General features: G+C 50.3%; 1 protein-coding gene across 7 annotated transcripts; it reads left to right on the forward strand.

The window, feature by feature from the left end:
- Positions 1-621: 621 nt before the first annotated feature.
- ZFYVE27 (zinc finger FYVE-type containing 27) lies at positions 622-23,052 on the forward strand. Of its 7 annotated transcripts, none has more exons than XM_043597183.1 (13): positions 640-832; positions 2,317-2,514; positions 6,997-7,067; positions 8,663-8,849; positions 11,699-11,794; positions 12,140-12,252; positions 12,986-13,125; positions 13,714-13,785; positions 15,395-15,415; positions 15,580-15,724; positions 19,997-20,043; positions 20,351-20,432; positions 20,847-21,139. In XM_043597183.1, the coding sequence occupies exons 2-13, from the start codon at positions 2,318-2,320 to the stop codon at positions 21,119-21,121; spliced, it is 1,446 nt and encodes a 481-aa protein (XP_043453118.1). In that variant the 5' UTR covers positions 640-832; position 2,317; the 3' UTR covers positions 21,122-21,139. The 7 variants fall into 7 exon arrangements, with proteins under 7 accessions (XP_043453116.1, XP_043453118.1, XP_043453121.1 ...); XM_043597180.1 differs by lacking the exon at positions 20,847-21,139 and adding an exon at positions 21,432-23,052 and having other exon boundaries at positions 726-832; XM_043597181.1 differs by lacking the exons at positions 15,395-15,415; positions 20,847-21,139 and adding an exon at positions 21,432-23,052 and having other exon boundaries at positions 622-832.
- Positions 23,053-24,784: the final 1,732 nt, after the last annotated feature.

The raw sequence follows: 24,784 nt of genomic DNA on the forward strand, positions 1-24,784 counted from the left end.
CAGAAGAGAGAACCAATTATACTACTAGCCACAGCCAGTGTGAGACCAGTGATCCAGGCCCACTCAAGGAGGAGCTGCAAAGACACTAAAATTTACCTTCGGAGTAAATTACTGATGGTGAAATTTCAGGTAGTTAAGATATTAAAGAAAAAAAAAAAATCTTTCTATACTTCCCCTGGACTCACCCTAAAGGAGCAGAGGCAGAGTGCAGCCGACAAGCCTGACCTAGACACAAAGCCTCCTCTGAGAAGGGAGAGGATTTCTGAAATAGTGTGGTCCGGGCGGTGATTTCGAATCTGTTCACAGTCTAGCTGTTCGGAAGGGAAAGTGATAGTTTCCAGTTGGGGCAATCAAGGAAGGGGTACAGACATTTGACTCCTGCTTATACGAATCGGTTCGATTTGTACCAGAGTGGCGAGATGCGTGACACTGAAGCACGTGCTCCCACCGATCTGCGGTATTTTGCGAATCCTGATCACTCAGGGACCCAGCTGAGCGTGGGCGAGGCTGAGGGAGGAAAGACGCGCAGGCACAGGGCTGAGGTGGGCGCTCACCTGTGCTAGAGTGGGCGGAGCTAAACGCAGCAGCAGGGGCCGGAGGCGGGGCGGGCGCGATGACGTCACGGGCACGCCGCCGCTGAGCAATTCGCGTCCCGGAAGCGGCGGCGGCGGGGTAGGCGGAGGAGGCTCTCCAATTTGCGACTTCTGAGGCCCTTGGAAGAGGCTTGTCGTCGGGGTGGGGCGGGCCTGAGAAAACGCTCCTGGGCCCATTGGCCCTTCCAGTGCTCCCTGGCCGTCCCCGCCCCTCCTCTACCAACCCAGCGACCGGGCAGGTGAGGTGCCACCCCCTCCCCATCCCCTCGTCTCTGCCAAGGGCACGGAGTTGGGCTCCTGGACGCCGCAGGGGCCGTCACCTGCGGCCCAGCGGCTTTGGGCGTGGCCTTCCCTGGTCTGGGCCGAAAGGCCCCATCAGATTCCCTGGGCTGCGGTGGTGGTAGTCCAGGCCTCTGCCTGCGCTGACCGGTTCCCCGCCCACACGGGCTCTTACCGCGCCCACCCCGGGTCCTTTTATCCGATCTCCTTCCGCGGACATCTCGGGCTCCCAGTGTCCTCTTTGTCACATCCCCACCCCCTTCAGGTCGCAGTCCCCTGCGTGGGACTGGCTTATGTTGCTGTGTTCCGAGATTTTGATCACTTGTTTTCTGCTTAGCATTTGGGGTAGGACTTTGAAATTAGGAAAGAGGGTGAGGGTTCCTGCGGTTCTCCCCATCGGAGAGGGGAGATGGGAACGGGGCCTTATGGAAGGAGGTGACTGCCTCTCCGGGTTCAAGGGAGAAGGGAGGGTAATGGGCAGGAATGGTACAGGAAGTGGTTGGGAACAGAAGGGAGAAGAAAGGGTTAGAAGATGTGACAGGGCAGGAGAAAGCACTGGAGTCCTGGAGGATGGGCAGTTCATTCACTCATTCAGTTCATTCACTAATTCACTGATCATAAATTAACCGTCCACTATGTGCAGAAGTAGTGGTAAATGGAAGACATAGTTTTTGACTTGGTGGAACTCCTACTAAAGTTAAGAAGTGTAGACCGGCAAGAAAGCAGGGAGTTTTACTTTGGTGTGATAAATACTGTTAGGGCAAGTTCATGATCCTTTAGGATCACTGGGGATGGGCGCCCATTCCAGACTGACGGTGTTGCAATGTTTCAGCCAATACCTGAAGTATGAGTAGGAGTTAACCAGGTAAAGAGTGGGTGAAAAATATTCCAGGTCATCGTTTCTTTTTAGACAACAGACTGCCTCTTCCCAGCAACCATGTGTTCTTGGTCTTTATGGTTTATACTCTTTTTTAAAAAAAAAATTTTTTTTTTCAATGTTTATTTATTTTTGGGACAGAGAGAGACAGAGCATGAATGGGGGAGGGGCAGAGAGAGAGGGAGACACAGAATCGGAAACAGGCTCCAGGCTCTGAGCCATCAGCCCAGAGCCCGACGCGGGGCTCGAACTCACGGAGCGCGAGATCGTGACCTGGCTGAAGTCGGACGCTTAACCGACTGCGCCACCCAGGCGCCCCTATGGTTTATACTCTTGATGGATCTGTGGGGGAAAAGACATTAGATGGAGAGTCAGATGAGCCGGGTTTTATATCTGGGTAATTCGGTTCACCCTGCTGAATGGTGTTTCCTCTCTGTGAAACGGGTATTCCATCTGTAACCCTTGCTACTTTACAGGTTTATTCTGTAATAAACCTCATGCACCACATGAGATAGTGTGTTGGGATTGGAAGTGCAATGCAAATGTCAGGAATTATTATGGTTACAGGATGCAGACATCAGAGCGTGAGGGGAGTGGGCCAGAGGTAAGCCCCAGCGTGATGCCTGAGGCTCCCCTGGAGTCTCCACCTGCCCCTACCAAGTCCCCGGCGTTTGATCTTTTCAACTTGGTTCTGTCCTACAAGAGGCTGGAGATCTACCTGGAACCCCTAAAGGATGCAGGTGACGGTGTCCGATACTTGCTCAGGTAATAGACTTTGTAGAGTTGCTCTGATTGCTCTGACCATCTGGGCCTTCTGCTTTCCTGCTCCATAGTTGTGCTAGCCATTTAGGCAGTGGCCGGGCTGTCCTTTCTGCCCTAGTGAAGAGCAGTTCTGGGAGGTCCATTGGTTCCCTGGGCTTATTCCAGGCCCACCCCTGGAGAGGCAGGCCCTGGAAACCATATGGCCTTTCACCAGAGTTTCTTTGTGGTTCAGTAAGATCATACCTCAGGACTGCTAACTAGCCTTGAACATCGGGCCTTCTAAATCTTTAAAGCGGGTTTTTTTTTTTTTTTTCCTTTCTCAGTATCAGCATAATTAATATTAGAATTAGAATATAATTTTGAACAGAAGTTAAATGTAAATACCTATGAATTAGCAGGTACCGTTTTCACTAACCTTTTTTTTCAATAATCTTTTGGGATTATGGATCTCAAAATTTTTGTTCTTATTTTGCTTTGATTTTCATTCTCTATAATTTTGTTTTTTCCCTTTTCAACTCACTTTCTTATCTTAAAGAATTTTAAAAGCTTTTTTTTTTTTTTTTTTTTTTTTAATTTTTTTTTTTTTCAACGTTTATTTATTTTTGGGACAGAGAGAGACAGAGCATGAACTGGGGAGGGGCAGAGAGAGAGGGAGACACAGAATCGGAAACAGGCTCCAGGCTCCGAGCCATCAGCCCAGAGCCCGACGCGGGGCTCGAACTCACAGACCGCGAGATCGTGACCTGGCTGAAGTCGGACGCTTAACCGACTGCGCCACCCAGGCGCCCCAAGAATTTTAATTACAGATATGTACTATTTCACTTCATAAATATGTCAGTTTATTTCTAAGTAATAAGGACATTTCAAAAAAATGTTTTATTTATTTTTCAGAGCGAGAGTGCAAGCGAGGGAGGGGCCCAGGGGGAGGGAGACAGAGGATCAGCGGTGCTTACCGCAGTGAGCCTGACATGGGGGCTCCAACCCACAAACCGCAAGATCATGTCCTGAGCTGATGTCAGATGCTCATCTGACTGAGCCACCCCGGTGCCTCCTGGACATTAAAAAAAATCTTTTTTCACGTTTATGTATTTTTGAGAGAGAGAGAGTGCGAACTGGAAAGAGGCAGAGAGAGGGAGACACAGAATCTGAAGCACGCTCCAGGCTCTGAGCTGTCAGCATAGAGCCCAATGTGGGGCTCGAACTCATGAACTGTGAGATCATGACCTGAGCCGAAGTTGGATGCTCAACCCACTGAGCCACCCAGGTGCCTTCGGACATTTTTTTTTTTTAATAAGAAAAAGCAACACCACACCTAACAAAGTTAACAGTAATTCCCTGATATCATTTTATATTCAGTTCACGTTCAGATTTCCTCAGTTGTTGCAGGAATGTCATGTTTTGGCCAAATCCGATTCCAATCCAGAACTGTGCATTCTATGTGGTTATTGTGTCCCTTAAGTCTCTTTCAATCTAAAATGGTTTCTTTTTCATGATACTGACTTGCTGGAGACTGAGCTGACTGTTCTGGAGAATTTCCTACTTAGATTTGTCTGGTTGCTTCCTCATGGTGCAAATTGGAAGTTAGATTTAAAGGCTGGATCAGATTCAAGTGAAACCCCAAAGGTTATGTATTGCTAATATTGGGAGCCACATCACATCTGGTTGTTGTCCTACACAGCAGACGTTCATAACCTGGGGCCTGAGTGGGACTTTATGGGGTCACTGAATCTCTTGAAACTATATATATATCTTTGTGCACATATGTGTATTTCTAAGGAAGAAGCTTCTAATTTTCATCAGATTCTCATACAGATCTCCAACCCTCTAAGATGCCTGAGAGAGACAGGTAGGAGGCAGGGTTAGTGCAGTTGGGTTAATCTCTAAGAGTGCCGTTGAGTATTCATTCTTACCTCAATCTGGAAGTAGTGGGGGAGGTTTGTTTTTTAATTTTAGAGAGAGAGAGCGAGAGAACATACTTGTTGGGGGAGGGGGCAGAGGGAGAGAGAGAGAGAGAGAGAGAGAGAGAGAGAGAGAGAGAGAGAATCCCAAGCAGGCTCCACGCTCAGCACAGAGTCTGATGTGGGGCTCGCTCTCACAACCCTGCAGTCATGAGCTGTGCCAGAACCAAATGTCAGATAGTTAACTGACTGTGCCACCCAGGCACCCTGCAAGGTTTGTTTTTAACTCTCTGAACAAGGCCCCCTAAATTTTTCTTGTTCACCCCAGAACCCCCTTAATTTATGGCATTAACCCTAGAGATGAGCTAGTTTGTGTTCCAGAGGAATGTTCTCTATTAGATCGCTGTACTCTTGTCACGAGAGATAGGGGAGAATGGACTAGGGGCTTGTTTTATAATCCCACCACGATTGTCCAGCTGAAATGAATTTTAGTCTTCCTTAGGGCAGGGGGTGGGCCCTGGTGTTTTCTGTGCACACATGCAAGCATGCGTGTGTATGTGTATGTGTTTTACCCTTTTGTGGCAAAGTGCAAAAGTAACTATATCCTGCTTCTTGGAACTCGTGTTAGGGTTTTTCCATTTTATGAAATTAGAAATCTGAGGATGTGATGGAATTGATTAAAGCTGGATGGGGGGGAGGAGAGCAGCATTTGGTCTAAAAAGCCCCAAGGAGCTTGTCTTCTGTGCCAGCGGAAGACAGAGCACTGGTCTGTGAAAATGGCTGTCAGATTAATTTGTGCTTTTGATTGTTCTTTTCTTAGTAAAGAGGATTTGACTTTCAAGAGGGACCTAATCTTCAGCTTTGTCTGTTACGTCTGAAGCCTAGAGCTGCGTTAGATTTTTAAAAGACTCCTCTTCTGGGATCAGCTACTCTAGTGGGTGGGTCTCCATGACCAAAGTGTCAGTGAAGATATGAGACAGAATGGGAGAGGCTTTACAATGAAAGTGACTTTAGTGACTGTATGATGTTTTTATTTCTGAAATGAGATCGGCCTTAGACCTGATTTTTAATTTGCTTTTACGCTGGTACCTGCCGCTGGATGGTTCTGAGGCCTAATTAGGATGGTATAGAGGGAGTATGCTGAATTTTTAGAGAAAGGTCGAGAAAGGTCATTTTATTCCCTTACTCAAAGTAAAAACAGCACATAAGTTAATGAATCTCATTTAGCAACTGAAATACCTCAATCACAGCGAAAGAAAATACATTGGAGTTCTGAATATGTTGCTTACCAGCAACTTACCTGTTTATTTTTCTTTGACTCTTCCTCTGATGGCTGACCTTAGAAATGCTATACTGGCTCTTTCAAATATGGGTGTCGGGCTTCACTGCCACATCTCTGCTCCTTTTTCCCTGTTAAATGTCCTTTATGAGAGGCGGAGCCAGCAGCCTTTGCTGGTCTTTGTCAGCTCGAGCCTCTGGTCTTCTTTCTTTCCTCCTTGGGGGCTTGTGCGCTGCTCTTTGGTGGTGGTGGGCTGGGCCTGCGTGGGCCCCCAGCGCTGCCGGTTCACTTAGGGCGTGGCTGCTGAAAGGATGCTGTGTGCTGGTTTCAAGTTCGGTTTTGATAGATTAAAACGAAACATCATTCTTTCTCCTTATTTATTTATTTTTTATTTTTATGTCTCGAGAGAGGGAGAGCATGTGACCTCACTCGAGTTGGGGAGGCACAGATGGGGAGAGGGAATCTTAAGTAGGTGCCATGCCCAGCAGGGAGCTCATGACAATGAGATCATGACCTGACTGAGACCAAGAGTCAGACACTTCATCGACTGAGCCACCCGGGCACCCTGACTTATTTTTATTTTTTTGAGAGAGGGCAAGCACGCACTCTCGTGCAAGCCAGAGAGAGGCACAGGGAGAGAGAGAATCTTAAGCAGGCTCAGTGTCCAGTGTGGAGCCTGACCCAGCGCTCCGTCTCACGGCCGTGAGATCATGACTTGGGTCGAAATCAAGAGTTGGACCCTTAACTAACTGAGCCACCCAGGCACACCCCTATTTTTTCTCCTTTTGAATTAACGTATGTTAAAATAAATTCACAAAATTTGAGAAATAAGAAAGTCACAACTGGGGTCACAGAAATCCTTCATGTTTTGTCCTCTTGATTTCTGTATTAGATGAATTTTGCACAGTGAATATATGGTTCATGTATTTTTCTAAGGGAAAATTTTAAAGAAGAAAGTTTGTCATTGTCACCTCTTAAAGGGACCAGAACCTTATAAAACACAGGTTAAACAGTATTAACTGGGTCTCTCAATGGATATTTTATAAATTCTTCTTCTGGGAGAAAGTTCCATAGGTATTCTAGTTCTGCCAGGATACCTTTTCTCATCGCAGGGCCTAATGTGTGACCTTAACTCCTCCCCCAGGCACCTGTCCACATGAGGGACCCACTTTTCATTTCTCCTTGACACTGTGAGCTCCAGGCCCCCTCCTCTTGCTCCTGGTTTTGATGACCCACCCGTGGTAGCCATCTCCCCTTCCCACTGGAGGAGTGGCCGTCTTTGGTGACCAGGCCTTTCTTGTGTTGTAGGTGGCAGACACCTTTGTGTTCCTTGCTGACCTGCCTGGGCCTCAACATCTTGTTCCTCACTTTGAATGAAGGTAAGAATTGCTTCCAGGGGCCAGGGGGTTTTTGTGAATGAATGTGGGAAAGAATTTCAAGAAGTGGCCGCCTGTCTTGCCCTGGAGGTGGCTTCCTTTCATGTCTGCTTGATGTCAGAAAACTGGCTCTGGAGAGACACTCTGGGCTAGAATCCTGGCTGGGTGGTTTGGATGACTTTGGGCAAGTTCTTGAATCTGTTTGTTAAGGCCTAATTTTCCTCATCTCTAACAGGAGGGTGCTTTCCTCCGAGGGTGGTTGTGCGGAGTGAGACAGTCTATGTATAACGTTTAGCACAGTGTCTGACACAGAGTAAGCAGCCGATGTATGATAGCTATTATTATTATTTTTGTTTCCTTCTTGACTGAATGCTGGCGGATTGACCTTTTTCCATTTTGACTTTCAAGCTGATTCTGGGGTCACTGGGGCATGACATGGGGTCAGGGTACCAGGAAGGTGAATAGATTTTTGTAGAGATTTTTGCCATATCTCTGGATTTTCTCTGGCTCAGCAAGTGAGCCTGGAGGGGGGCTGCTGGGAAGTCACCAGCAATGAGCGGTCTGTGGTGTGGAGCCTTTGAGGGAGACGGGTGGACAGGTGGGTGGCTCTAGGGGTCTTGGGTAGTGATGTCTCCTGGGGACCTTTTGTGACGAGATACACCAGGACCCAGCCGTTTTCCTGTTTGGAACTGGCAGATGGCTGCAGAAAAAGCTGAATCCCTAGGGTGAATGTGTGAAGGGCCTGGGACAGAATGTTCTGAGGAGCTGGGACCGTTATTCACATTTTCACTCTTCTTTCGAACTTGCATTTCTCAAGTTTCTCCTTTGTTTCCTATGGAGATATGGATTTGATGGGTTAAAAATAAACCCAGTTCACAGAAGACCTCGTTTTTTGTTTCTTAGTAGGACTCTTTGCCTGTTCTAAACTCAGATATCCTTCTCAGGCTGTTAAGATTTTTCTTAACATATTTCCAAAGTAAATCATATGACAGATACTTAACAAGCATTTACTCTGTGGTCAGTGCTGTGTTAGCTTGCTTTGGGGGTACCGTACTGCATGGGCCAAGTTTCTTCTTTGGATTTTCTCTCAGCATTCCCTTTTCTTAGTCCACAGTGGTCTGGTCTGTGGTATTCCAAAAGCCAAAAGAAAGACTTCTAATCTGTCCCAGTAGCCCAGAGGTCAGCATGTCAGTCACGGGGTGCTCCAGCAGCCAGACTCCAGGCACGAACCACCTACTGTGTGCTAGCATGAGTTTTTTAATATTAAAAAAAAAAAATGGGTCTGGGGCTATAGTGACCAAGCAAATGAAGTCCCAGCCCTCAAGAGCCTATATTGTGAAGGAGACAACTATACATATCGTCAGTTGTGTGGCTATAGGAATCCTATTGGAGGGCGATAGGAATTCTATGAGGAAGACTAAAGCTGAGTTAAAGGGCTGGAGAGGGAGCAGGCCAGATACTGTGTCATGCGAGGTGATCAGGGAAGGCCTTCTGGACGGAGCCCTGGAGGAGGTGAGGGAGCTAACACGTGGGCATCTGGTGGGCAGAGGCTGCCGGTCCTCGCTACCCGTTCACCTGCAGTATCGTCGATCCCATAGGTGCGTGGTACTCGGTGGGTGCCCTGATGATTTCAGTGCCCGCCCTCCTGGGCTACCTTCAGGAGGTCTGCCGGGCACGGCTGCCTGAGTCTGAGTTGATGCGGAGGAAGTATCACAGCGTGAGGCAGGAGGACCTCCAGAGAGTTCGCCTGTCTCGCCCCGAGGCTGTGGCTGAGGTGAAGAGCTTGTGAGTATGAAAGGGGCCGGGGAGGTGGGAGGCAGTCACGACCGCCGCACTGAGTACTTGCTCTGTGCCGGGCATTGTGTTAGGCAAACCACAGATGTTATTTCCTTTCGTCTTTCCACCAGTTCTGGGAGGTAGCTGCTATTATTATCTTCCATTTATGGTTGAGGAAAGAGGCGCACACAGCTAAAAGGGGACCATGGTGGGGCGAGAATCCAGATCTAGCTGATTTCACAACAGTTTGTGTTCTTTCCACCAGAGACCCAATTTAGGGTCTTGACTAAGCATGTGCGCACAGGAGCCAGGGTTCAAATGCCAGCTCTTCCCTTTACTTACTGTGTGACGTCGGGCAAGCTGCCCAGCCTCCCTGTGCCTCGGGTTCTTCATCCGTTAAATGGGATAGTAATAGACTTACCTCATAGGTGGGTGTGGAGAGTAAATGAGTGTCTGGTACCCAGGAAGTGTTCAGTAAATACCAGTCACCATCACTGTGCTGTTGAGAGGCTTCCTAAATGTGACAGAGCTGGTACTTCTGAAGAAGCACCTTACGACTGGTGAATAACAGTAACCATAGCATCTGCAAAGCTGCAGACAAGAGTTACAAACAGACGGAGCCTGGGCCTGGCCTGAGTCAGTTATCTGGAGTGGGTCTGGGTATCTGTGGTTTTTAAAAAAAAACAAAACAAAACAAAAAAACACAACAAAAAACCTTTTTATTTTGAAATGACTTTAAACTTAAATGGGAGTTGCAAGAATAATACAAAGAACTCCCCTATGCCCTTTACCCAGATAAAACAATTATTAACAGTTTGCGACATTGGCTTCATCTGTTGCCGTATCCTTGCACATTATTTTTTTTCTTCCTGAACCATTTGAAAGTAAGTTGCAAACATCATGCCTGTTTACCCCAAATGCTTCTTTCCTAAGAGCAAAGACATTCTCTTAGATATCCATAATCCTATAATCAAAATTAGGAAATTTTACGTGGCTAACAGCATTAGTGCAATTATCTAATACACAGTTAATAATCAGATTTTACCAGTTGTGCTAATAAGGTCTTTTATATGAATTTACCCTGATCCAGGATCCAGTCCTGAGTCATACATTACATTTAGTTTTTATGTCTTCTTAGTCTCCTGTATCCTGCAGTAGTTCCTTAGTCTTTGTTTCTCATGACCTTGACTTTTTTTTTTTTTTTAATTTTTAAGTTTGTTTATTTTTGAGAGAGAGAGAGAGAGAGCAGGAGAGAGAGAGAGAGAATCCCAAGCAGGCTCCACATTGAGTGCAGAGCCCAATGCTGGGCTCGTACTCACAAACTGTGAGATCATGACCTGAGCTGAAATCAAGAGTCAGATGCTTAGCCGGTTGAGCCACCCAGGTGCCCTATGACCGTGACATTTTTAAATGAAAAGAAAACTTTTTTTGACATTTATTCCTTTTTGAGAGATAGAGCTCAAGTGGGGGAGGGGCAAAGATGGAGGGAGACACAGAATCCGAAGCAGGCTCCAGGCTCCGAGCTGTCAGCACGGAGGCTGATGCAGGGCTTGAACCCATGAACCGTGAGATCATGACCTGAGCTGAAGTCAGATGCTTAACTGACTGAGCCACCCAGGCACCCTGGTATATTTTTTTTATGTTTGTTTATTTTCGAGAGAGAGAGACAGAGTGTGAGTGGGAGAGGAGCAGAGAGAGAGGGAGACACAGAATCGGAAGCAGGCTCCAGGCTCTGAGCTGTCAGCACAGAGCCCGAATCCACAAACGGTGAGATCATGACCTGAGCTGAATGAAGTTGGATGCTCAACCGACTGAGCCACCCAGGCACCCCACACCTTGACGTTTTTAAGTAAAAACAAGATTATTATTTTGTAGAATGTCCCTTAATTGGGGTCTGTTTGTTTCTTTGTAATTAGATTAAGGTTATGCATTTTTGGCGGGAATGCCACAAACAGTGTGTGTGTTGTTGTCAGTGTATCCTGTCAGGAGGTACGTGATGTCAGTCTGTCTTGTTATGGGAGATACTAACTTTGATCAGTTGGTTAAGGTTTCTCTATCAGACGGCGGCCATTGCTGGGTCTTGCCTTGATCAGTTTATTACTGTGATAGTTACAAAGGTGGTTTTCTAATTGTCATTGTTAGCTGGTATTCCGCTGTAAGAAAGAGCTCTTCCTTTTACCAATACGAACTCAAGATTTTAGTTTTATTTAATGGGTTATAATCCATTACTGTCATTATTTTGATCTCAGACTGTCCTAGGTTTGGCAGTAGGAGCTCTTTTGAAATGGCTCTTGTGTCCTTTCAATATGTCCCCATTATTTTTGAGTACATGTGATGTTCAGATTTATCTCACGCTTGTGCTGCCCCCACTCTAGATTCAGCCATTTCTCCCCAGAGCCCTTCAGAAACCAAGATCTGGGTGCAGCGTGCGTTCATTGCTTCTGGGGGTGCAGCCATTAAAAAAAACCCTCCCAAGTGAGTCTGCCTCACAGCCCAGGTGGAGACACACGGATATCCATCCTGCCATTTATCCCGTAGCTGCAGTGTGTTGGGAGGTGGGTACCCTGCTCCTCATTTTATGAATGAGGAAACTTCAGCCCTGGGAACGTCAAGTAGCCCAACATCAACAGCCTGGACGAGACCCAGGCAGGAACCTGTGTCCTGTTCACACCTCAGGAGGGGTCCTGAAAAGGGGACTGAAATGTATGCAGTTTCTCCTGAGCTCTCTGGCCCCTCTCGTGGGTTTGAAGAGACCAGCTGTGCCTAGCTAGCCATCTCTGTGAAGTCCTGGGCTCTGTGGCCCTGAGCTCCGGCGGGCCCCGGGGCGTGCGGCTCACAGAAGCCCTGTGTGCCCGCAGCCTGATCCAGCTGGAGGCCTTCCTGAGCCGCCTGTGCCGTACCTGCGAAGCTGCCTACCGCGTGCTGCACTGGGAGAACCCTGCCGCGTCCTCGCAGTGAGTGGCCCTCGTTCCCCCCACTGCTGTTCTGCTGGGATTTGCCGCTGGAGTCCCTGCTCGCCTAGCTCAGGGGCAGAGAGCCTCTGAGACTCTTGTGTGTAAACCTGCACATAAACCTGTGAGCTGGAATGTACTGCTTTTGTTTAGACACTTTCGGGGGTGGTACAAATAATCATAGTAGCAGAAACATGTCCCTCCGTGTAATCTCTCACCCACTTGTTTGACGGGCAGATCTCGTTGGTTTATTATTAAGCGTGCCTATTGCCATGTGGGTGTGCTCCAAATTGGTTTCCTTCTGATCTTAAGAATTTCTGACCCTGTGGTTCCTCTCTGTCCATGCAGGTTCTATGGGGCTCTTCTGGGCACAGTTTGCATGCTGTACCTGCTGCCCCTGTGCTGGGTCCTTGCCCTTTTAAACAGCACGCTCTTTCTGGGGAATGTGGAGTTCTTCCGAGGTAAGCCCTGGACAGCTTGACAGAGTTGGGGCCCAGGCTCTGAGGGCTAGCTTAGGCTTCCCCCGTTTACCAAGTCTCTACAGCTAACCATCTGTTTGCTGTGCCATCCACAAGGGGGCAGCACCATGCCAGGGTAGTTTCTCAGAGGGTCCCCGAATGTGCATCTCTCAGATGTCAGGTGGGATACAGGGAAACAGGCAAAGCTGCTGCTGTAGGGTCCCTCTCCCTTCCCAAAGCAGGTGAATCCCTGTTTACATGATGTGGTGGCTTCTAGGAGGTGAGGGAGGGATGTTTTCCCAGTGCTGCCATCCGCCTCCTGAGATGCTGCCAGTACTCTGTGGTCCCAGAGTTCTTGTCGGCTGTCTTGCTTCTAAAGCAGTCAGGCAGTCTGGAGAGGCCCTCAGTCACAGAAGTCTGGACCTATGCATATGTTTGGGTGATTGCTGTATTTTTCCTCCTCCCTGTGGTTGAGTAATTAATTACAGAAGCTGTAATTCGTCAAGCACTTACTACATTTAATCTCTGTGTTGCAATCACATGGGGTGGGTGGTAGTATCTCTGGTTTGTTTACGAAGCTTAGGTTGGGTGACTTGTTCAGAGTTAGGAAGGGGACTTTCTTGCTGTGGAGAGTGGGCCGCTGGTGGAACAGGCCAGCCACCTGCAGAAGGGGGTCCCCCAGGGCACCGCTCATTCCATCCTGTTTCTGCCTCCCCCCCGTTCTTGCCCTGAGTAGTGGTATCTGAGTACAGGGCATGTCTGCAGCGGCGGATGAACCCCAAGCAGGAAGACAGTGTCTTTGAGAGCCCCCCGCTGCCAGATGCTGGGGGAAAGTGTGCCCTGCCGGACTGCACGCCTGCGCCCACACCCACGGAGGTGAGCACCCCCCACTGTCAGGGCAGAGCCTGCTGTGGGCAGGTTGTGGGGCCTTCCCATTCCCAGCTTATTTATACTGCACAGCTCCTGGCCTTGTTCTGGTTCCCGCTGCTTCCCCGGCCTCATTTCCTCTGAAGTGTTTAATAATAATAATAATAGTAACCGTAGTAGCAACTGGGCGCTTTGTTGACTGCTTACCCTGTTGTAGGTGTCCAACCCTTGGAGGTGTAGGTTGTCTCTGAGAATGAGAGGATCCTTTTCTGCAGAGGAGGTGGCCGGGGCACAGAGTAGTTGCCTGCACACGGTGCGGCCAGGACTCAGACCAGGCCCTGTGGTTCTAGAACCCATGCTGTCGGTCACTGTGCTCTGCAGCCACCGTAGGGCCACCTGTGGTGTTGGGCCCATCCCCCTGTCCTTGGAGGTCAGAGGGCGCACTCCTTCTCATGACTTCTTTCTTGCAGGTGTGCCACCTCTTCTGGGCAGGGACAGATGTTCTGGGGAACCTGGGTGCTGGCTCTGCTGCTGGTGGCCTCTGCCTAAGTGGGCAGGGCCGCGTCCCTCCCCTTCTGTAATCCTCTCTTTTCCCAGGACCTCACACCCGGAAGTGTGGAGGAGGCCGAGGAGGCTGAGCCTGATGAGGAGTTTAAAGATGCGATTGAGGTGGGTGGTCCTTCCCTACACCCCCTACCCACCAGGCAGATGGTCCGGGAGCCAGCTGGCTTTTTGTGTCCCAAATGTAGGATTTTTCAGTTTTCTTCTATCCAGATCAGCAGCCAGCACTGGTTCTGAGCTAGAACATACTGCACGAAAGGGTACCTGTGAACTTCCACTCATACTGTAGCTGACCTACATCTCTCAGGGTGCCCAGGGCAGGGAAGCCTCTGGGAAACACTCTGTAGTGGGGAGGGGGGGGTGTGTCACTTCCCACCTAGACTGGGGACTCTGGGCTTGGTGCCTTTGATGTGGGGAAGGCAGATTCGAGGGAGGGCATTGCCCTGGGCCTCTACCTGCCCTTATGCAGAATGAGATTAGAAAGATATCTCTGGGAGGCAGGAAGGGGAAGCTGGAGAAAGTGGTTGCAGGTCAAGTAATAGGTCAAAGAGTCTTCCTGATTTTAATTTTTTTAAATGTTTTATTTTTGAGAGAGACAGAGACAGAGTGTGAGCAGGCAAGGGGCAGAGAAAGAGGGAGACACAGAATCCGAAGCAGGCTCCAGGCTCTAGGCTCCAAGCTCCAAGCTGTCAGGCCTGATGTGGGGCTTGAACCCATGAACTGTGAGATCATGACCTGAGCCAAAGCTGGACACCAAACCGGCTGAGCCACCCAGGCACCCCGAGTCTTCCTCATTTTAAGACAGTGGTTCAAACTGGTAGTTCACAGAAGTGTTTTATTTGGCATGCAAGACTTAAAAAATTTACAAATGGGGAGGAGATCTTAATGAAAAGTCTGGATTTTCAGTGTCTTCTGAAAAATCAGAAACTCTGGTAGCCCTGAGTCTTCAGTGGTCAGTGTAGCTGAGGAGTGACTGTCCCCTTTAGAAAAATCACTTAGTCCCCATCACTGCCCCCACTCCCCTTGTCCCCAGTCACTGAGTCCTTATGGTGGTTACTGTTTATTGTCACAGCTGTGCTATTGTATTTCTGTATAGCAGAAAGTCATTTCTATGTTCCTTTGTAAGTGGGAAATTGAGGTATAAGAAATGGGGTTTTGTGAGTTGCCCCTGGGCCTGTGATTTGCCCTAGCTCACCTCTCTCGTTTTAGTCCCGTCCACGTAGGCAGTTAAATTTTCAGCCACTGAAAGATTTCTCCAAGACGTTAATACGTGATTGCAGACTGTGCATCTTGGTGGGGGTGGTGGTGGTGGTGGTGGTGGAGGATATATACAGCCAGGACTTTCAAGTGTTTTTGTTCATAACCCACAGTAGTGAACACATTTTATATCTTAGTCTAATTCACACTTATGTCTGTAAAATATGTAAAGCTTAAATGAAGCAAGTTTTCTGAAAGTACATTATAAATTTCTGCTCTGTTAAAATAACAATCCACTTAATTTCACCCAATTTGAAAAACAGTAGTATACTGCTGCTCCCAGTCCTGGGATCCTTCTCTGGGGGCCTCTGTGAATGGGTCACCCTTTGGGACGTGCTCAGACAGAACTCAAGAGTGGCACTTCTGTGTTTCCTGTTGCCTGGGGGCCCCCTCCCAGCAGCTTCCTTCTTCTTGCTATCTCTCTCTTTTCTCTCCTTCTCCCCTGCACCTCGGGAGGCAGGAGACCCACTTGGTGGTGCTGGTAAGTTGGAGCCTCGGTGAGCTGGGCAGGGGCTGGGCAGGGGGGAGGGCGACTGAGCCAGCCATCACCATGCCTCCTGGGGTCTGCTGTGCTGGGTGCCTCTGCACGTGGGTCCCGGAGCCGCGCCGCGAGGTGGGCAGGACTGGAAGGAGCTGTTCCCGCAGGAGGATGACGAGGGTGCCCCGTGCCCAGCAGAAGATGAGCTGGTTCTGCAGGACAACGGGTTCCTGAGCAAGAACGAGGTGCTGCGCAGCAAGGTGTCCCGGCTCACGGAGCGGCTCCGCAAACGCTACCCTACCAACAACTTTGGTATGGCCGGGGCTGAGGGACGGGGGCACCGTGGGCACTGTGGCCACAGGGCCAGTCTTGGAATTGTGGGTTCTGGTTTGTGACCAGAGCAAGGAGTGAAGCTATGTCCCCAGGCCCCTGGCAAGGTAGCAGACACACAGTAGGACTGCCAAGGGAGCAAGTGTAGGTTCCTTCGTGTCCCTCTGTCCTTACTGAGTATTAGCTTGTGGGAAGTTGAGGCACTCAGTTTGAGAAATGCCGCTCCAGGACTGTAGAGATGTAACCCTGAGACAGAGCCTCAGAAGACAGTGGAGCCTAATGATTGAGAACAGAATGTGGAGTCTGATTGCCTGGTATAAATTCCAGCTCTGCTGGGTGTCTTTGAGCAAATTACTTAATCTCTCCGTGCCTCGGTTTCCCCTTCTGTAAAAGGGCAGTAAGAATAGTTCTTAGCCCACAGGACTCTTATAGGTCTCTAATGAGATGATGCTTATTAAGTGTTAGCACAATGCTGGCTGGGTCATGGTAAATGCTTAATAAGGGGTGCTGTTAGTGTGAGAGGGCTTGGTCCATTCTGCAGGTGCCGAGGAGCTTGTCTGGATCTTTCCTATCCAAGTTGAAACAAGTTGAAGCAAAGATACTTTTGTATCTTCCTCTGCCTGTGATAGAACCTTGAGGTCCCTTCTCCTCAGCCAAGTGCTTACTTTACTGGGAGGTGGGTGTGGGTCAAGGATGGCAGCTTTGGAGAAGGGTGGACTTGACTGTTAGCTCTGTGGGAAACCTGACTCAGGCCAGAACAGCGATTAATGAGCCACATAGAGTTCTGGCTGAAGAGCGCGGGTGACTTGAGTGCTATGATTGAGGAAGAGCCTTACTTGTACCTAGTGTCAGCTGACAGGGAAGAGGGTGGGGTGGCTATACTGTGTGTTCTGGTGGGAGTGAGTTCTATGGCCTGCACCCTGGGAGAAGCCCCTGGGATTTGTTTTGAGGAATTTGACCCAGAGCATCCGGGGACCTCCCTTCCTGCCCTTGTAGCACCCAGCGCAGTTGTTTTTCAGGATTAGAGGTCCTCCACATGCTGTGTCTTTCAGCTGTGTGAGTGTCCCTCAGTCGTTTCAAGTTCCATTTTATTCATGATGATCACCGGCTTCTCTGGAGCTCTGTGTTCAGCGCACTTGCATGTACATGGTCTCATTTAGTTCCGATGGGAGATGTGATAGGGACAGGCAGTTCTTAGGGCTTAGAAGCAGCCTGGGTTCCAGAAGTCCCAAGTGACGTTACAGAAGAATTAGTACTCTTGCTGTAGCATGTGATTCATTTGTATCTGAATTTTAAGTAAAGGGCCTTAGGTGTTCTCATTTGCAGGTGAGTAACCTTGGGTGAGAAGAGTGATTCGGCCCATGTTCTCAGCCAGTAAATGGTCGAGCTGTGACTCAAATCCAAGCCATCTGCTCTGGCTCCTGTGTTCTTGTTTTTCTTTCTTTTTTTTTTTTTTTTCAACGTTTATTTATTTTTGGGACAGAGAGAGACAGAGCATGAACGGGGGAGGGGCAGAGAGAGAGGGAGACACAGAATCGGAAACAGGCTCCAGGCTCCGAGCCATCAGCCCAGAGCCTGACGCGGGGCTCGAACTCACGGACCGCGAGATTGTGACCTGGCTGAAGTCGGACGCTTAACCGACTGCGCCACCCAGGCGCCCCTTCTTTCTTTTTTTAAAAAAATTTTTTTCTTAATGTTTATTTATTTTTGAGACAGAGGGAGACACAGCGCAAGTCGGGGGGGGGGGCAGAGAGAGAGGGAGACATAGAATCTGAAACCGGCTCCAGGCTCTGAGCTGTCCGCACAGAGCCCGATGCGGGGCTCGAACCCACAAACTGTGAGATCATGACCTGAGCCGAAGTCGGACGCTTAACCGACTGAGCCACCCAGGCGCCCCTGTGTTCTTGTTTTTCTAACTCATCTTCCTCCTTTTGCCGTAGTGTCCGAAGTCCTCTCGTTTTACGTCTGTCCCATTTCAGTATTTGATTTTCAGTTCAGATAATCCCTGCTGGGATGGGTGAAGGCCTTTTAGGTTCGCATGAAGATGGCAAGGGCAGAAAATGCTTCTTTTTCCCCTCTTAATTGTACATTTTTCGAAACTGCTCTCTGTCCCTTCCTTGAGATGCTCTCAGGGTCTTTGCCATGAGGTCAGCCGTAGCAGCTCCGCTTCTGGGTCTGGCTCCTGCAGGCCAGCATGGGGTGAGCCACTTTCAGGGCCACTCCGGTCCACATGCCAGTGGATGATGGGGGTGCCTGGGGAAAATGAGGACAGGCTGCTCAGGAGCTTCTCTGTGGCCCCCCTCTGTCCCAGAGGCTCTGTGACCATTACCGTTGCAGGGCCCATGCAGTCCTGGGCTCCTCCCTGCTCTGCCTGCTCCCATGGCATCATCACATGGTGAGTCAGGCCCTTTGCTGAGAATGAGGGCAGGGAAAGTTGGTAGATGCTGGAAGAGAACAGGGGTGCTTCCTCCAAACACCTATCTTGAGCCGGTGTCAGCACCCTAAGCCCTCCTTGGCCCAGGCTTGTGCACGGCTACTTGGGGGACCACATGGCAGCCCTGGGTGGCTTGGCCTTGGCACTCCATCCTGGACGTGGGTGTGAGTGTCAGTCTTTGAGTGGCTCTGGTCCCCTGCCCCGTGCCCATGCCCCTGCTCCCCTTGCCGAGGAGGAGCACGGATGGGTTGCTTTGCCCACATTCTTAGTGTGGGGACCAAAGTCTTAGCGTGGCCCGATTCTTTGTTTGGCATCAAGGCAGCGGCACCTGCTATGCCTTTCCATGTCCTTTCCTCTGCTGGGCCATGAGCCGACTGGCAGCAGTGGCATTCACCTCATACACCTTGGCCTCAGGTTTCTCCTTGCTCTAGCTTGGGCCCTCCTTTCCTTGAACACAGGGAGTGTCCTTTAGCAAGAGCTGCGCAGGGTTCTGGCAGAACAGAGGAAGGGACCGCAGGTAGCTGTCAATACAGCTTTGGGCCTTTGGATGAAGATGAGGCCTGGGTTCCTGTACCTGGTCATACAGGTGGTTCGAGAGGCTCAGCAGTGGTTCGTGAAGCTGCCAATTGCTCTGGCCAGATCACAGGAGGCCTCTGGGCCCCAAGTTGTAGACACTTACTCCAGTAGCCTTATTATCTGCTTCCAAGTTTTTCCAGGACTCAACTCAGCCTCCTGCTGGGCTCTGTAGCCCCTTCCGGGAGCACCCTCGTGCCTTTCTCCCCTGGGTCAGTGCCCCGGGCCTGCACGGAGATTTCTGCCTCAAACCACAGTCTGTGATCCTGGGGGCAGCCCTTGGAATCTTCTTTGTTCTCTTCAGGGTTTGCTTTTGTTTCTGGAGCTTGGAGAAGCCAGTGTGGCCTTTCCTCCTCCTCAGGTCGCCTCCCTTTTGGTTCTCATCATTCACTTGCAGGCCCCCTCTTCAGCAGACTGCCTTTGCCTTGGTCCACCTTTTCCATCCTTAACGTTCCTGGAAGCATGAGTGGGTGGTGAGCGCAGCGGCCTCTGAAAAAACTTTCGGTTCCCTCCTCCCTGTCTCTCATCTCTTCTTACACCCCCTCCCCTCCTCCTGTGCGTTTGCTAAGCTGCTGTTGCTCCTCTGCCACCGTGGTCGTGGTCGCAAATTGTCATCCTGTGTGGTGGTTTAGGTGGGTCTGTCTCACAGCTCTGTCGTGCTCCCTCCTGCCCACCTCTCACAGTGTCTGTGCCTCTGCCCTGCGTGACTTCTTGGAAGATGCCTGGTTCTGAGGTCCTCTCCTGGAATCTTTAGATGGCAGGAAGCAGGAGTTGGGTTTTAGGAGATGTTTCTGAATTTACCTGTGGGCAGAGTATTTGCAAGGAGTATTTGTAAGGAGACACTTGGGAAGGGGTTGTGTCAGGCAGGTTTGGTTTGCGCTCTTTGGAGCTGCCTTCTCTGAAGGATGCCTGTTGTCAGGTCCTCCCCGGCTTGGTGTGATTTCCAGGGAGCAGATTCTGCTGGATGTTCTTCGGTTTTGGCTGGACCTACAGGTGGAGCCTTTAAGTCCTGGGAAGGCCTGTGGACCGGCAGCTGTGTATGGTCTGGAGACATGGACTCCCAGGGACTGTCAGCTTGAGTCCTCCCTTCTGTCTGCAGATCTGGACTTTGCTCCCTTGCGCACCGCTCCTAGCACGGTGTCTGGGCTGGGCTGGTGTCCTGAGTGGGCCTGTTTAGAAGAGCCAGGGGCAGGTGAGAGTTGAGGCCTGGGTTGGGTCAGGGCTGAGCTGCTACCTCTGTTTGTCAGGGAACTGTACGGGCTGCTCGGCCACCTTCTCAGTGCTGAAGAAGAGGGTAAGTCTCGTTGACGGTGTGTTTTCAGGGGCTTGGGATGAGATGCAGGGGAGTAGTGGGGAGTCGCTGGGCCACACTGGTCCTGGGGTCCGAGGTTTGCTCAAATGAGCAGGGCTTCCCTGCCCCCCTGCCCACGCCTTCACCAGCCCTCCCGTTGGATGTTGTGTTTGCTTTGTCCTGCCCCACTTGGGCACCTCCCTAGTCCCACGGTAGTCTCTGGTTCCTTGGGTGGGATCACCTGGTGGAAAGGAGGTGGGCTCTGGGCGTGGGGGACGCATCTGATACTGACCTTGGCTCTTCTCTGCAGCGAAGCTGCAGTAACTGTGGAAACAGCTTCTGCTCCCGGTGCTGCTCCTTCAAGGTGCCTAAGTCCTCTATGGGGGCCACAGGTGAGTGATGCAAGTGGCCGGGGGTCAGGCTGTTGGTAGGGCTTGGCGGGTTCCCGCTTCCTCCAAGGGGTGCTGCAGTGTGGGAAGGGAGTAGGGGCTCAGTGAGAAGGCAGGGGAACTCGGGATCCTATCTGGCCCGTAGAAACATTTTCCATTCTTTAACACACAAAATACTGAAGTATTTGATGCATGCAAAGGAACCTATTTAACATATCTGAATTATAAGGTGTAATCTAAATACCTATGGCTGCTTCACTGAAGTTAAAAAAAGAGAGCATTAGCAACACTACCGAGCCTCCCTGGTACCATCCTGCCTTCCCCAGAGGAAGCCACCGTCCTAAATTTTATTCTTGTTCTCATTACCTTGGTAACACTTAACAACAACAACAAAAATAATTTCTTTTCCTTTTATAGAAGCTGTACATACTCATTGTAAACAAAAGATACAGATAAAGGGAGAGCACCAGTGTGCATGTAGGATAAATGCATATGCATCTTCTAAAAAAATTGGGAGCATATTTTTCATACTGCCTGAAATATGTTATAATCACAAATCGAGGTTTTTTGGTTTTCTTTCTGGTCATGCAACTAACATGGTTATTCTAGAAGATTTGGAGATTACGATACAGAAGAAGAAGGAAGAAAAAAATAATCCTGTAATTTTATTTCCTAGAGATAACCACTGTTAAAACATTTTGGAAAATGAACTTTTGGTGTTGTATTTAAAAAATATTTTCAATGGGGTTTTGTTGGTGCCAAAATAATTTCTAATGTAGAGCACCTGGGAGAGGCCTGCTGTTGGTACGGTCACTCCTACAGTCCCCTGTCCCCATGGAAAGAGAAGTGTGAGGGCAGGCTAGTGAGCTGGGTTAGTGAAGATGTGGGCTGGCTGGTGGGCAGCTCTTGTGGGGCTTTGGGGGTTGGGGAGGTGGTTGTAGTAGTGGGGCCGTAACCAAGGGGCATGAGGAAGTGTCTCACCAAGTTCTTCCTCCTTTTCAGCCCCCGAAGCCCAGAGAGAGACTGTGTTTGTGTGTGCTTCGTGTAACCAGACCTTGAGCAAGTGAGAAGAGGGGCTGGGGTCCAAAGTGGGCGTCGGTCCCTGGGGCCAGCAGCAGGCCTCACCCTCCCTAGCCGCATGTGGTGTGTGCTGGGCAAATGTGGCCTGAACGCTAGGTAGGCGTCCCCTTCCTGTCCTCGCTGTCTCCAGCTGGATTCTGGAGCTGTTCCCCACTCCTGCGGAGGGCTAGTAAGCGGCCGTTCTCGAAACCCAGAGGGAAGAGGAGCCCCTGGAGGGCCTGGCATGTGTGCCCTCCTCCGCTCTGGACTGATCAGTGGACTCAGAGCTGGGCAGGGAATATAAACTAGAGGGCAGGAGTGAGCTAGGCCTGGTCTCTGTAGGGTCTCTGAGCATCAGGGCATCTCTCCACACCTGACAGTTCTAGGAGACCAGAGATCAGAGACTGGGAAAAGAGATTCTTCCTCTGCTGGTTGCTGGTCCAAGCCCTTGGCCTCTGAGAGCCTGCAGAAGGGCCTGAATGTGCCGTGACCCCACTCTGCTATGCGAACGTTCCTTCAGGCATCAGCATCTCCTTGTTTCTCCACCAGAGGGTATGGCCAGGGCTAACCAGACCGAAAGTCCTTCTAGAAACAGGGTTGAAATTTCCATGTTCTCCCAGAGGAGGATGTGTCTAGGAGGACCTGTCAGAGTTCTTTAGTATTAAGTGGGAAAAAACATAGGGATCCCCAGCAGCTCAAAGGGCCTCAGCCTTACCTTGCAGAAACCTTCACTAGCAGAATCTCAGGCCACATATTACCCTGGTGACAGCTCCATTGGGTAGATGCCAGGCATTCAGATCACTCTTGTTTCTTTTGCTCGGAGCCTTGGGCATCCCTCCTCTGGCACAGAGCTGCATTTCTCTCCCTGGCCCCTTGTCCCATGGAGTGTGAGATAGGCAAGCAGAGCAGAGGTCCTGAAGCCCTTGACCCTTGGGGGCCTGGGAAGTGTAGGATCTCTCTGGGCTGGGTCCTAGACTCTGGCACTGTTCCCCAGCAGGACAGTCTCACGGGTTAAGGCCACTTGAGGTCCCCATCCTCTCCAACAGTTTTCTGTTCACTCTGGACTTTTAGGCCGTCAGTGTCTCTCCCTAAGCCTTGAGCAGGCTCAGGCACCATTTCCCTCCCTTGGAGCTGCCCTGCCTTTTTGAAGTATTTATTTATTTATTGCATGGTTCCTGGGAGCAGGTGGCACAAGGAATGGAATGAAGAAGAGTGGGGTGCTTCTGTTCTAGGATGCTTCCCCGGAGCCACGGGCTGCCGGGGACCCAGGACCCATGGGAGGCAAGCAGGGATCCAAGGAGACGGGCTGGGGAGACAGAGGCCATCTGAGGCCAGCTTTCTTGCCAGGTCAACCAGTGTAACTAGGGCCGGCAGTCGGGCCTGCTCCAGGCCGGGGAGGTGCAAGTCCCTGGGGAAGTGGGCAGGCCTTGGTATACCCCCTTCCTCGGGCTCCTTTGTTAACAGATGAGAGTGAAGTACCCTGTGCTTCATTTACACTGGAGAGGAACGGAAAGGATCTCTGTGTGTATGGAGAAATGTCAATAAAAAGGCCTCAAGCTTCTTATGTTTTTGTCCTGGTCCTTGCACTAACCCTCCTCCTGAGGCTGGAGAGCCAGACTCCCCCTGCAGTGGCAGAGTCTGCAGGCTTGAGCTGTGCCTGCAGGACAGGGCTGGAGGGGTTGTGGACGCTGAAGTCTGGGTGTTTGCCGGGGCAGGGGAGGAAAGCCGTGCCTTGTGCAGGTGGGGCTCAGCACATGTGTGTCGGATTGACTTGAGGCTCCGTCTTGTGACCAAATTATGAGGGGTTGGGGTTAGGACCAGGGCTTGGCCAGCACTAAGCAATGCAGGCTTTAGAATGGAAAGATTTCAGCTAATCCCTCTTAGAAAGCAGAAAAGGATTGGCCCTCAGGCTGGGGGTGGCCGAAAGAGGATTGGCTGTGAGATGGGACGGATTAGCAGTTCTCTGAAAGCAGGGTTTGTCGGGTGTTTACTGGGTGCCAGTCTCAGTGGTAAGTGCTTTACACACATTATTCTCTTTATCCTTAGGATGGCCCTGTGAGGTAGGCACTGTTCCCCCATTTTATAGGTAAGGACATTGAGGCCCAGGGAAGTTAGGTAGTGGTAGTGAAAGGTTTCACCTGGCACTTTGCAGACCAGAGCTGAGTTTGAGCTGGGTCTTCCAGACGGAGGCCTGGGGCAGAGAATGGGAGGAGAGACCCTGCCTCAGAGTTGAGGTTAGGTTGCAGCCACATTGTCACGGCCCCCTGCATATGCAGCTCACAGAGGCCTTGGTCTGTGGCGATTCTTCTAACTCAGGAAATTCCGTATGGGAGAGCCCTGGCAGCTCTGAGGGGCCTTGAGAGGCAGGGAAGCAGCCAGGACCCCTTCCTGGCAATTTTTACAGAAGACCATGTTCACTTTAAAAAGCATCAGAGTGGCCTCAGCAGCCTGGTGGTCCATAGGAACAGTAAAGATGTTGGAGGAGCGGAAAATAGGGCCTTGGAACCAAAGGGGACAGCAGTGATCGTGCAGGCCCAGGGGAGAGACTACTGGTGCCGTGCCTATGCTCTCGTGGATGGCGTGTGTCGTGGGTAGTAGCTCAGTTGGCAGCCTGTTCAGAGATCATCCAGACCAGCCCGTCTGGGAGCGACACCACATCCATTTGAAGATACGTGTTCCCCACAGCATTAGAGGATGGAACCAGAAGGGCCTTTCTCAGAGCAAGAGCAGCCTGTGTTACCCAGCGACAGTCTGGTGGCAGTAAGGAGCAGGCACTGCTATGGCCGGCCCCACACCTGGCCCTGCTCTCCCATCGGCGGCGGCCATGCTGGAGTGAGTTGCCACAGGGGCATTGCCTCTAGGCCTTTCTTTCTGTGCTGCTTTCCTTTGTAAAATGGTCATGATAGTGACCTCTACCTTTTAGGGCTGCTGTGAGGAGTCAGTGAGCATGGAGCAAGGCATGGAGCACGGTGCCGGGCACAGGCTGAATGCTCCATAAACACCAGTCTGTTACTACCATCCTGGCAATCTTACAGTGAAGATAACTCTGTTCTAGATGGCCTGGATGGCTTAGAACAGTGGTGTTTTATTTATTTATTTATTTTAATCAGAGAATAATCTTAGATTATTATTCAGGAAAGAATCAGGCCAGCGTGTAGTTTGAAAAAGCAGAGTCAGTATTTTGGGAAAAGGAAAACAATGCCTAACGTTGATGAAATAGTCTGTAGCATGAGTAGCGTCTGGGACATGGGATACCGGGGCTTGGGAAACGTGGGTTTCACCATCCGGGGTCTGGA

The sequence above is a fragment of the Prionailurus bengalensis genome, chromosome D2 (genome assembly GCF_016509475.1).
Source record: "Prionailurus bengalensis isolate Pbe53 chromosome D2, Fcat_Pben_1.1_paternal_pri, whole genome shotgun sequence".
Classification (NCBI taxonomy): Eukaryota; Metazoa; Chordata; class Mammalia; order Carnivora; family Felidae; genus Prionailurus; species Prionailurus bengalensis.

Bases quoted from the DNA above. Each gene is read 5' to 3' on its own strand.
- ZFYVE27 (XM_043597183.1), top strand. From the start codon at position 2,318: ATGCAGACATCAGAGCGTGAGGGGAGTGGGCCAGAGGTAAGCCCCAGC. The intron at 13,786-15,394 runs GTGGGTGGTCCT...CTCGGGAGGCAG, and splicing joins AGTTTAAAGATGCGATTGAG to GAGACCCACTTGGTGGTGCT. The intron at 15,416-15,579 runs GTAAGTTGGAGC...CTGTTCCCGCAG, and splicing joins AGACCCACTTGGTGGTGCTG to GAGGATGACGAGGGTGCCCC.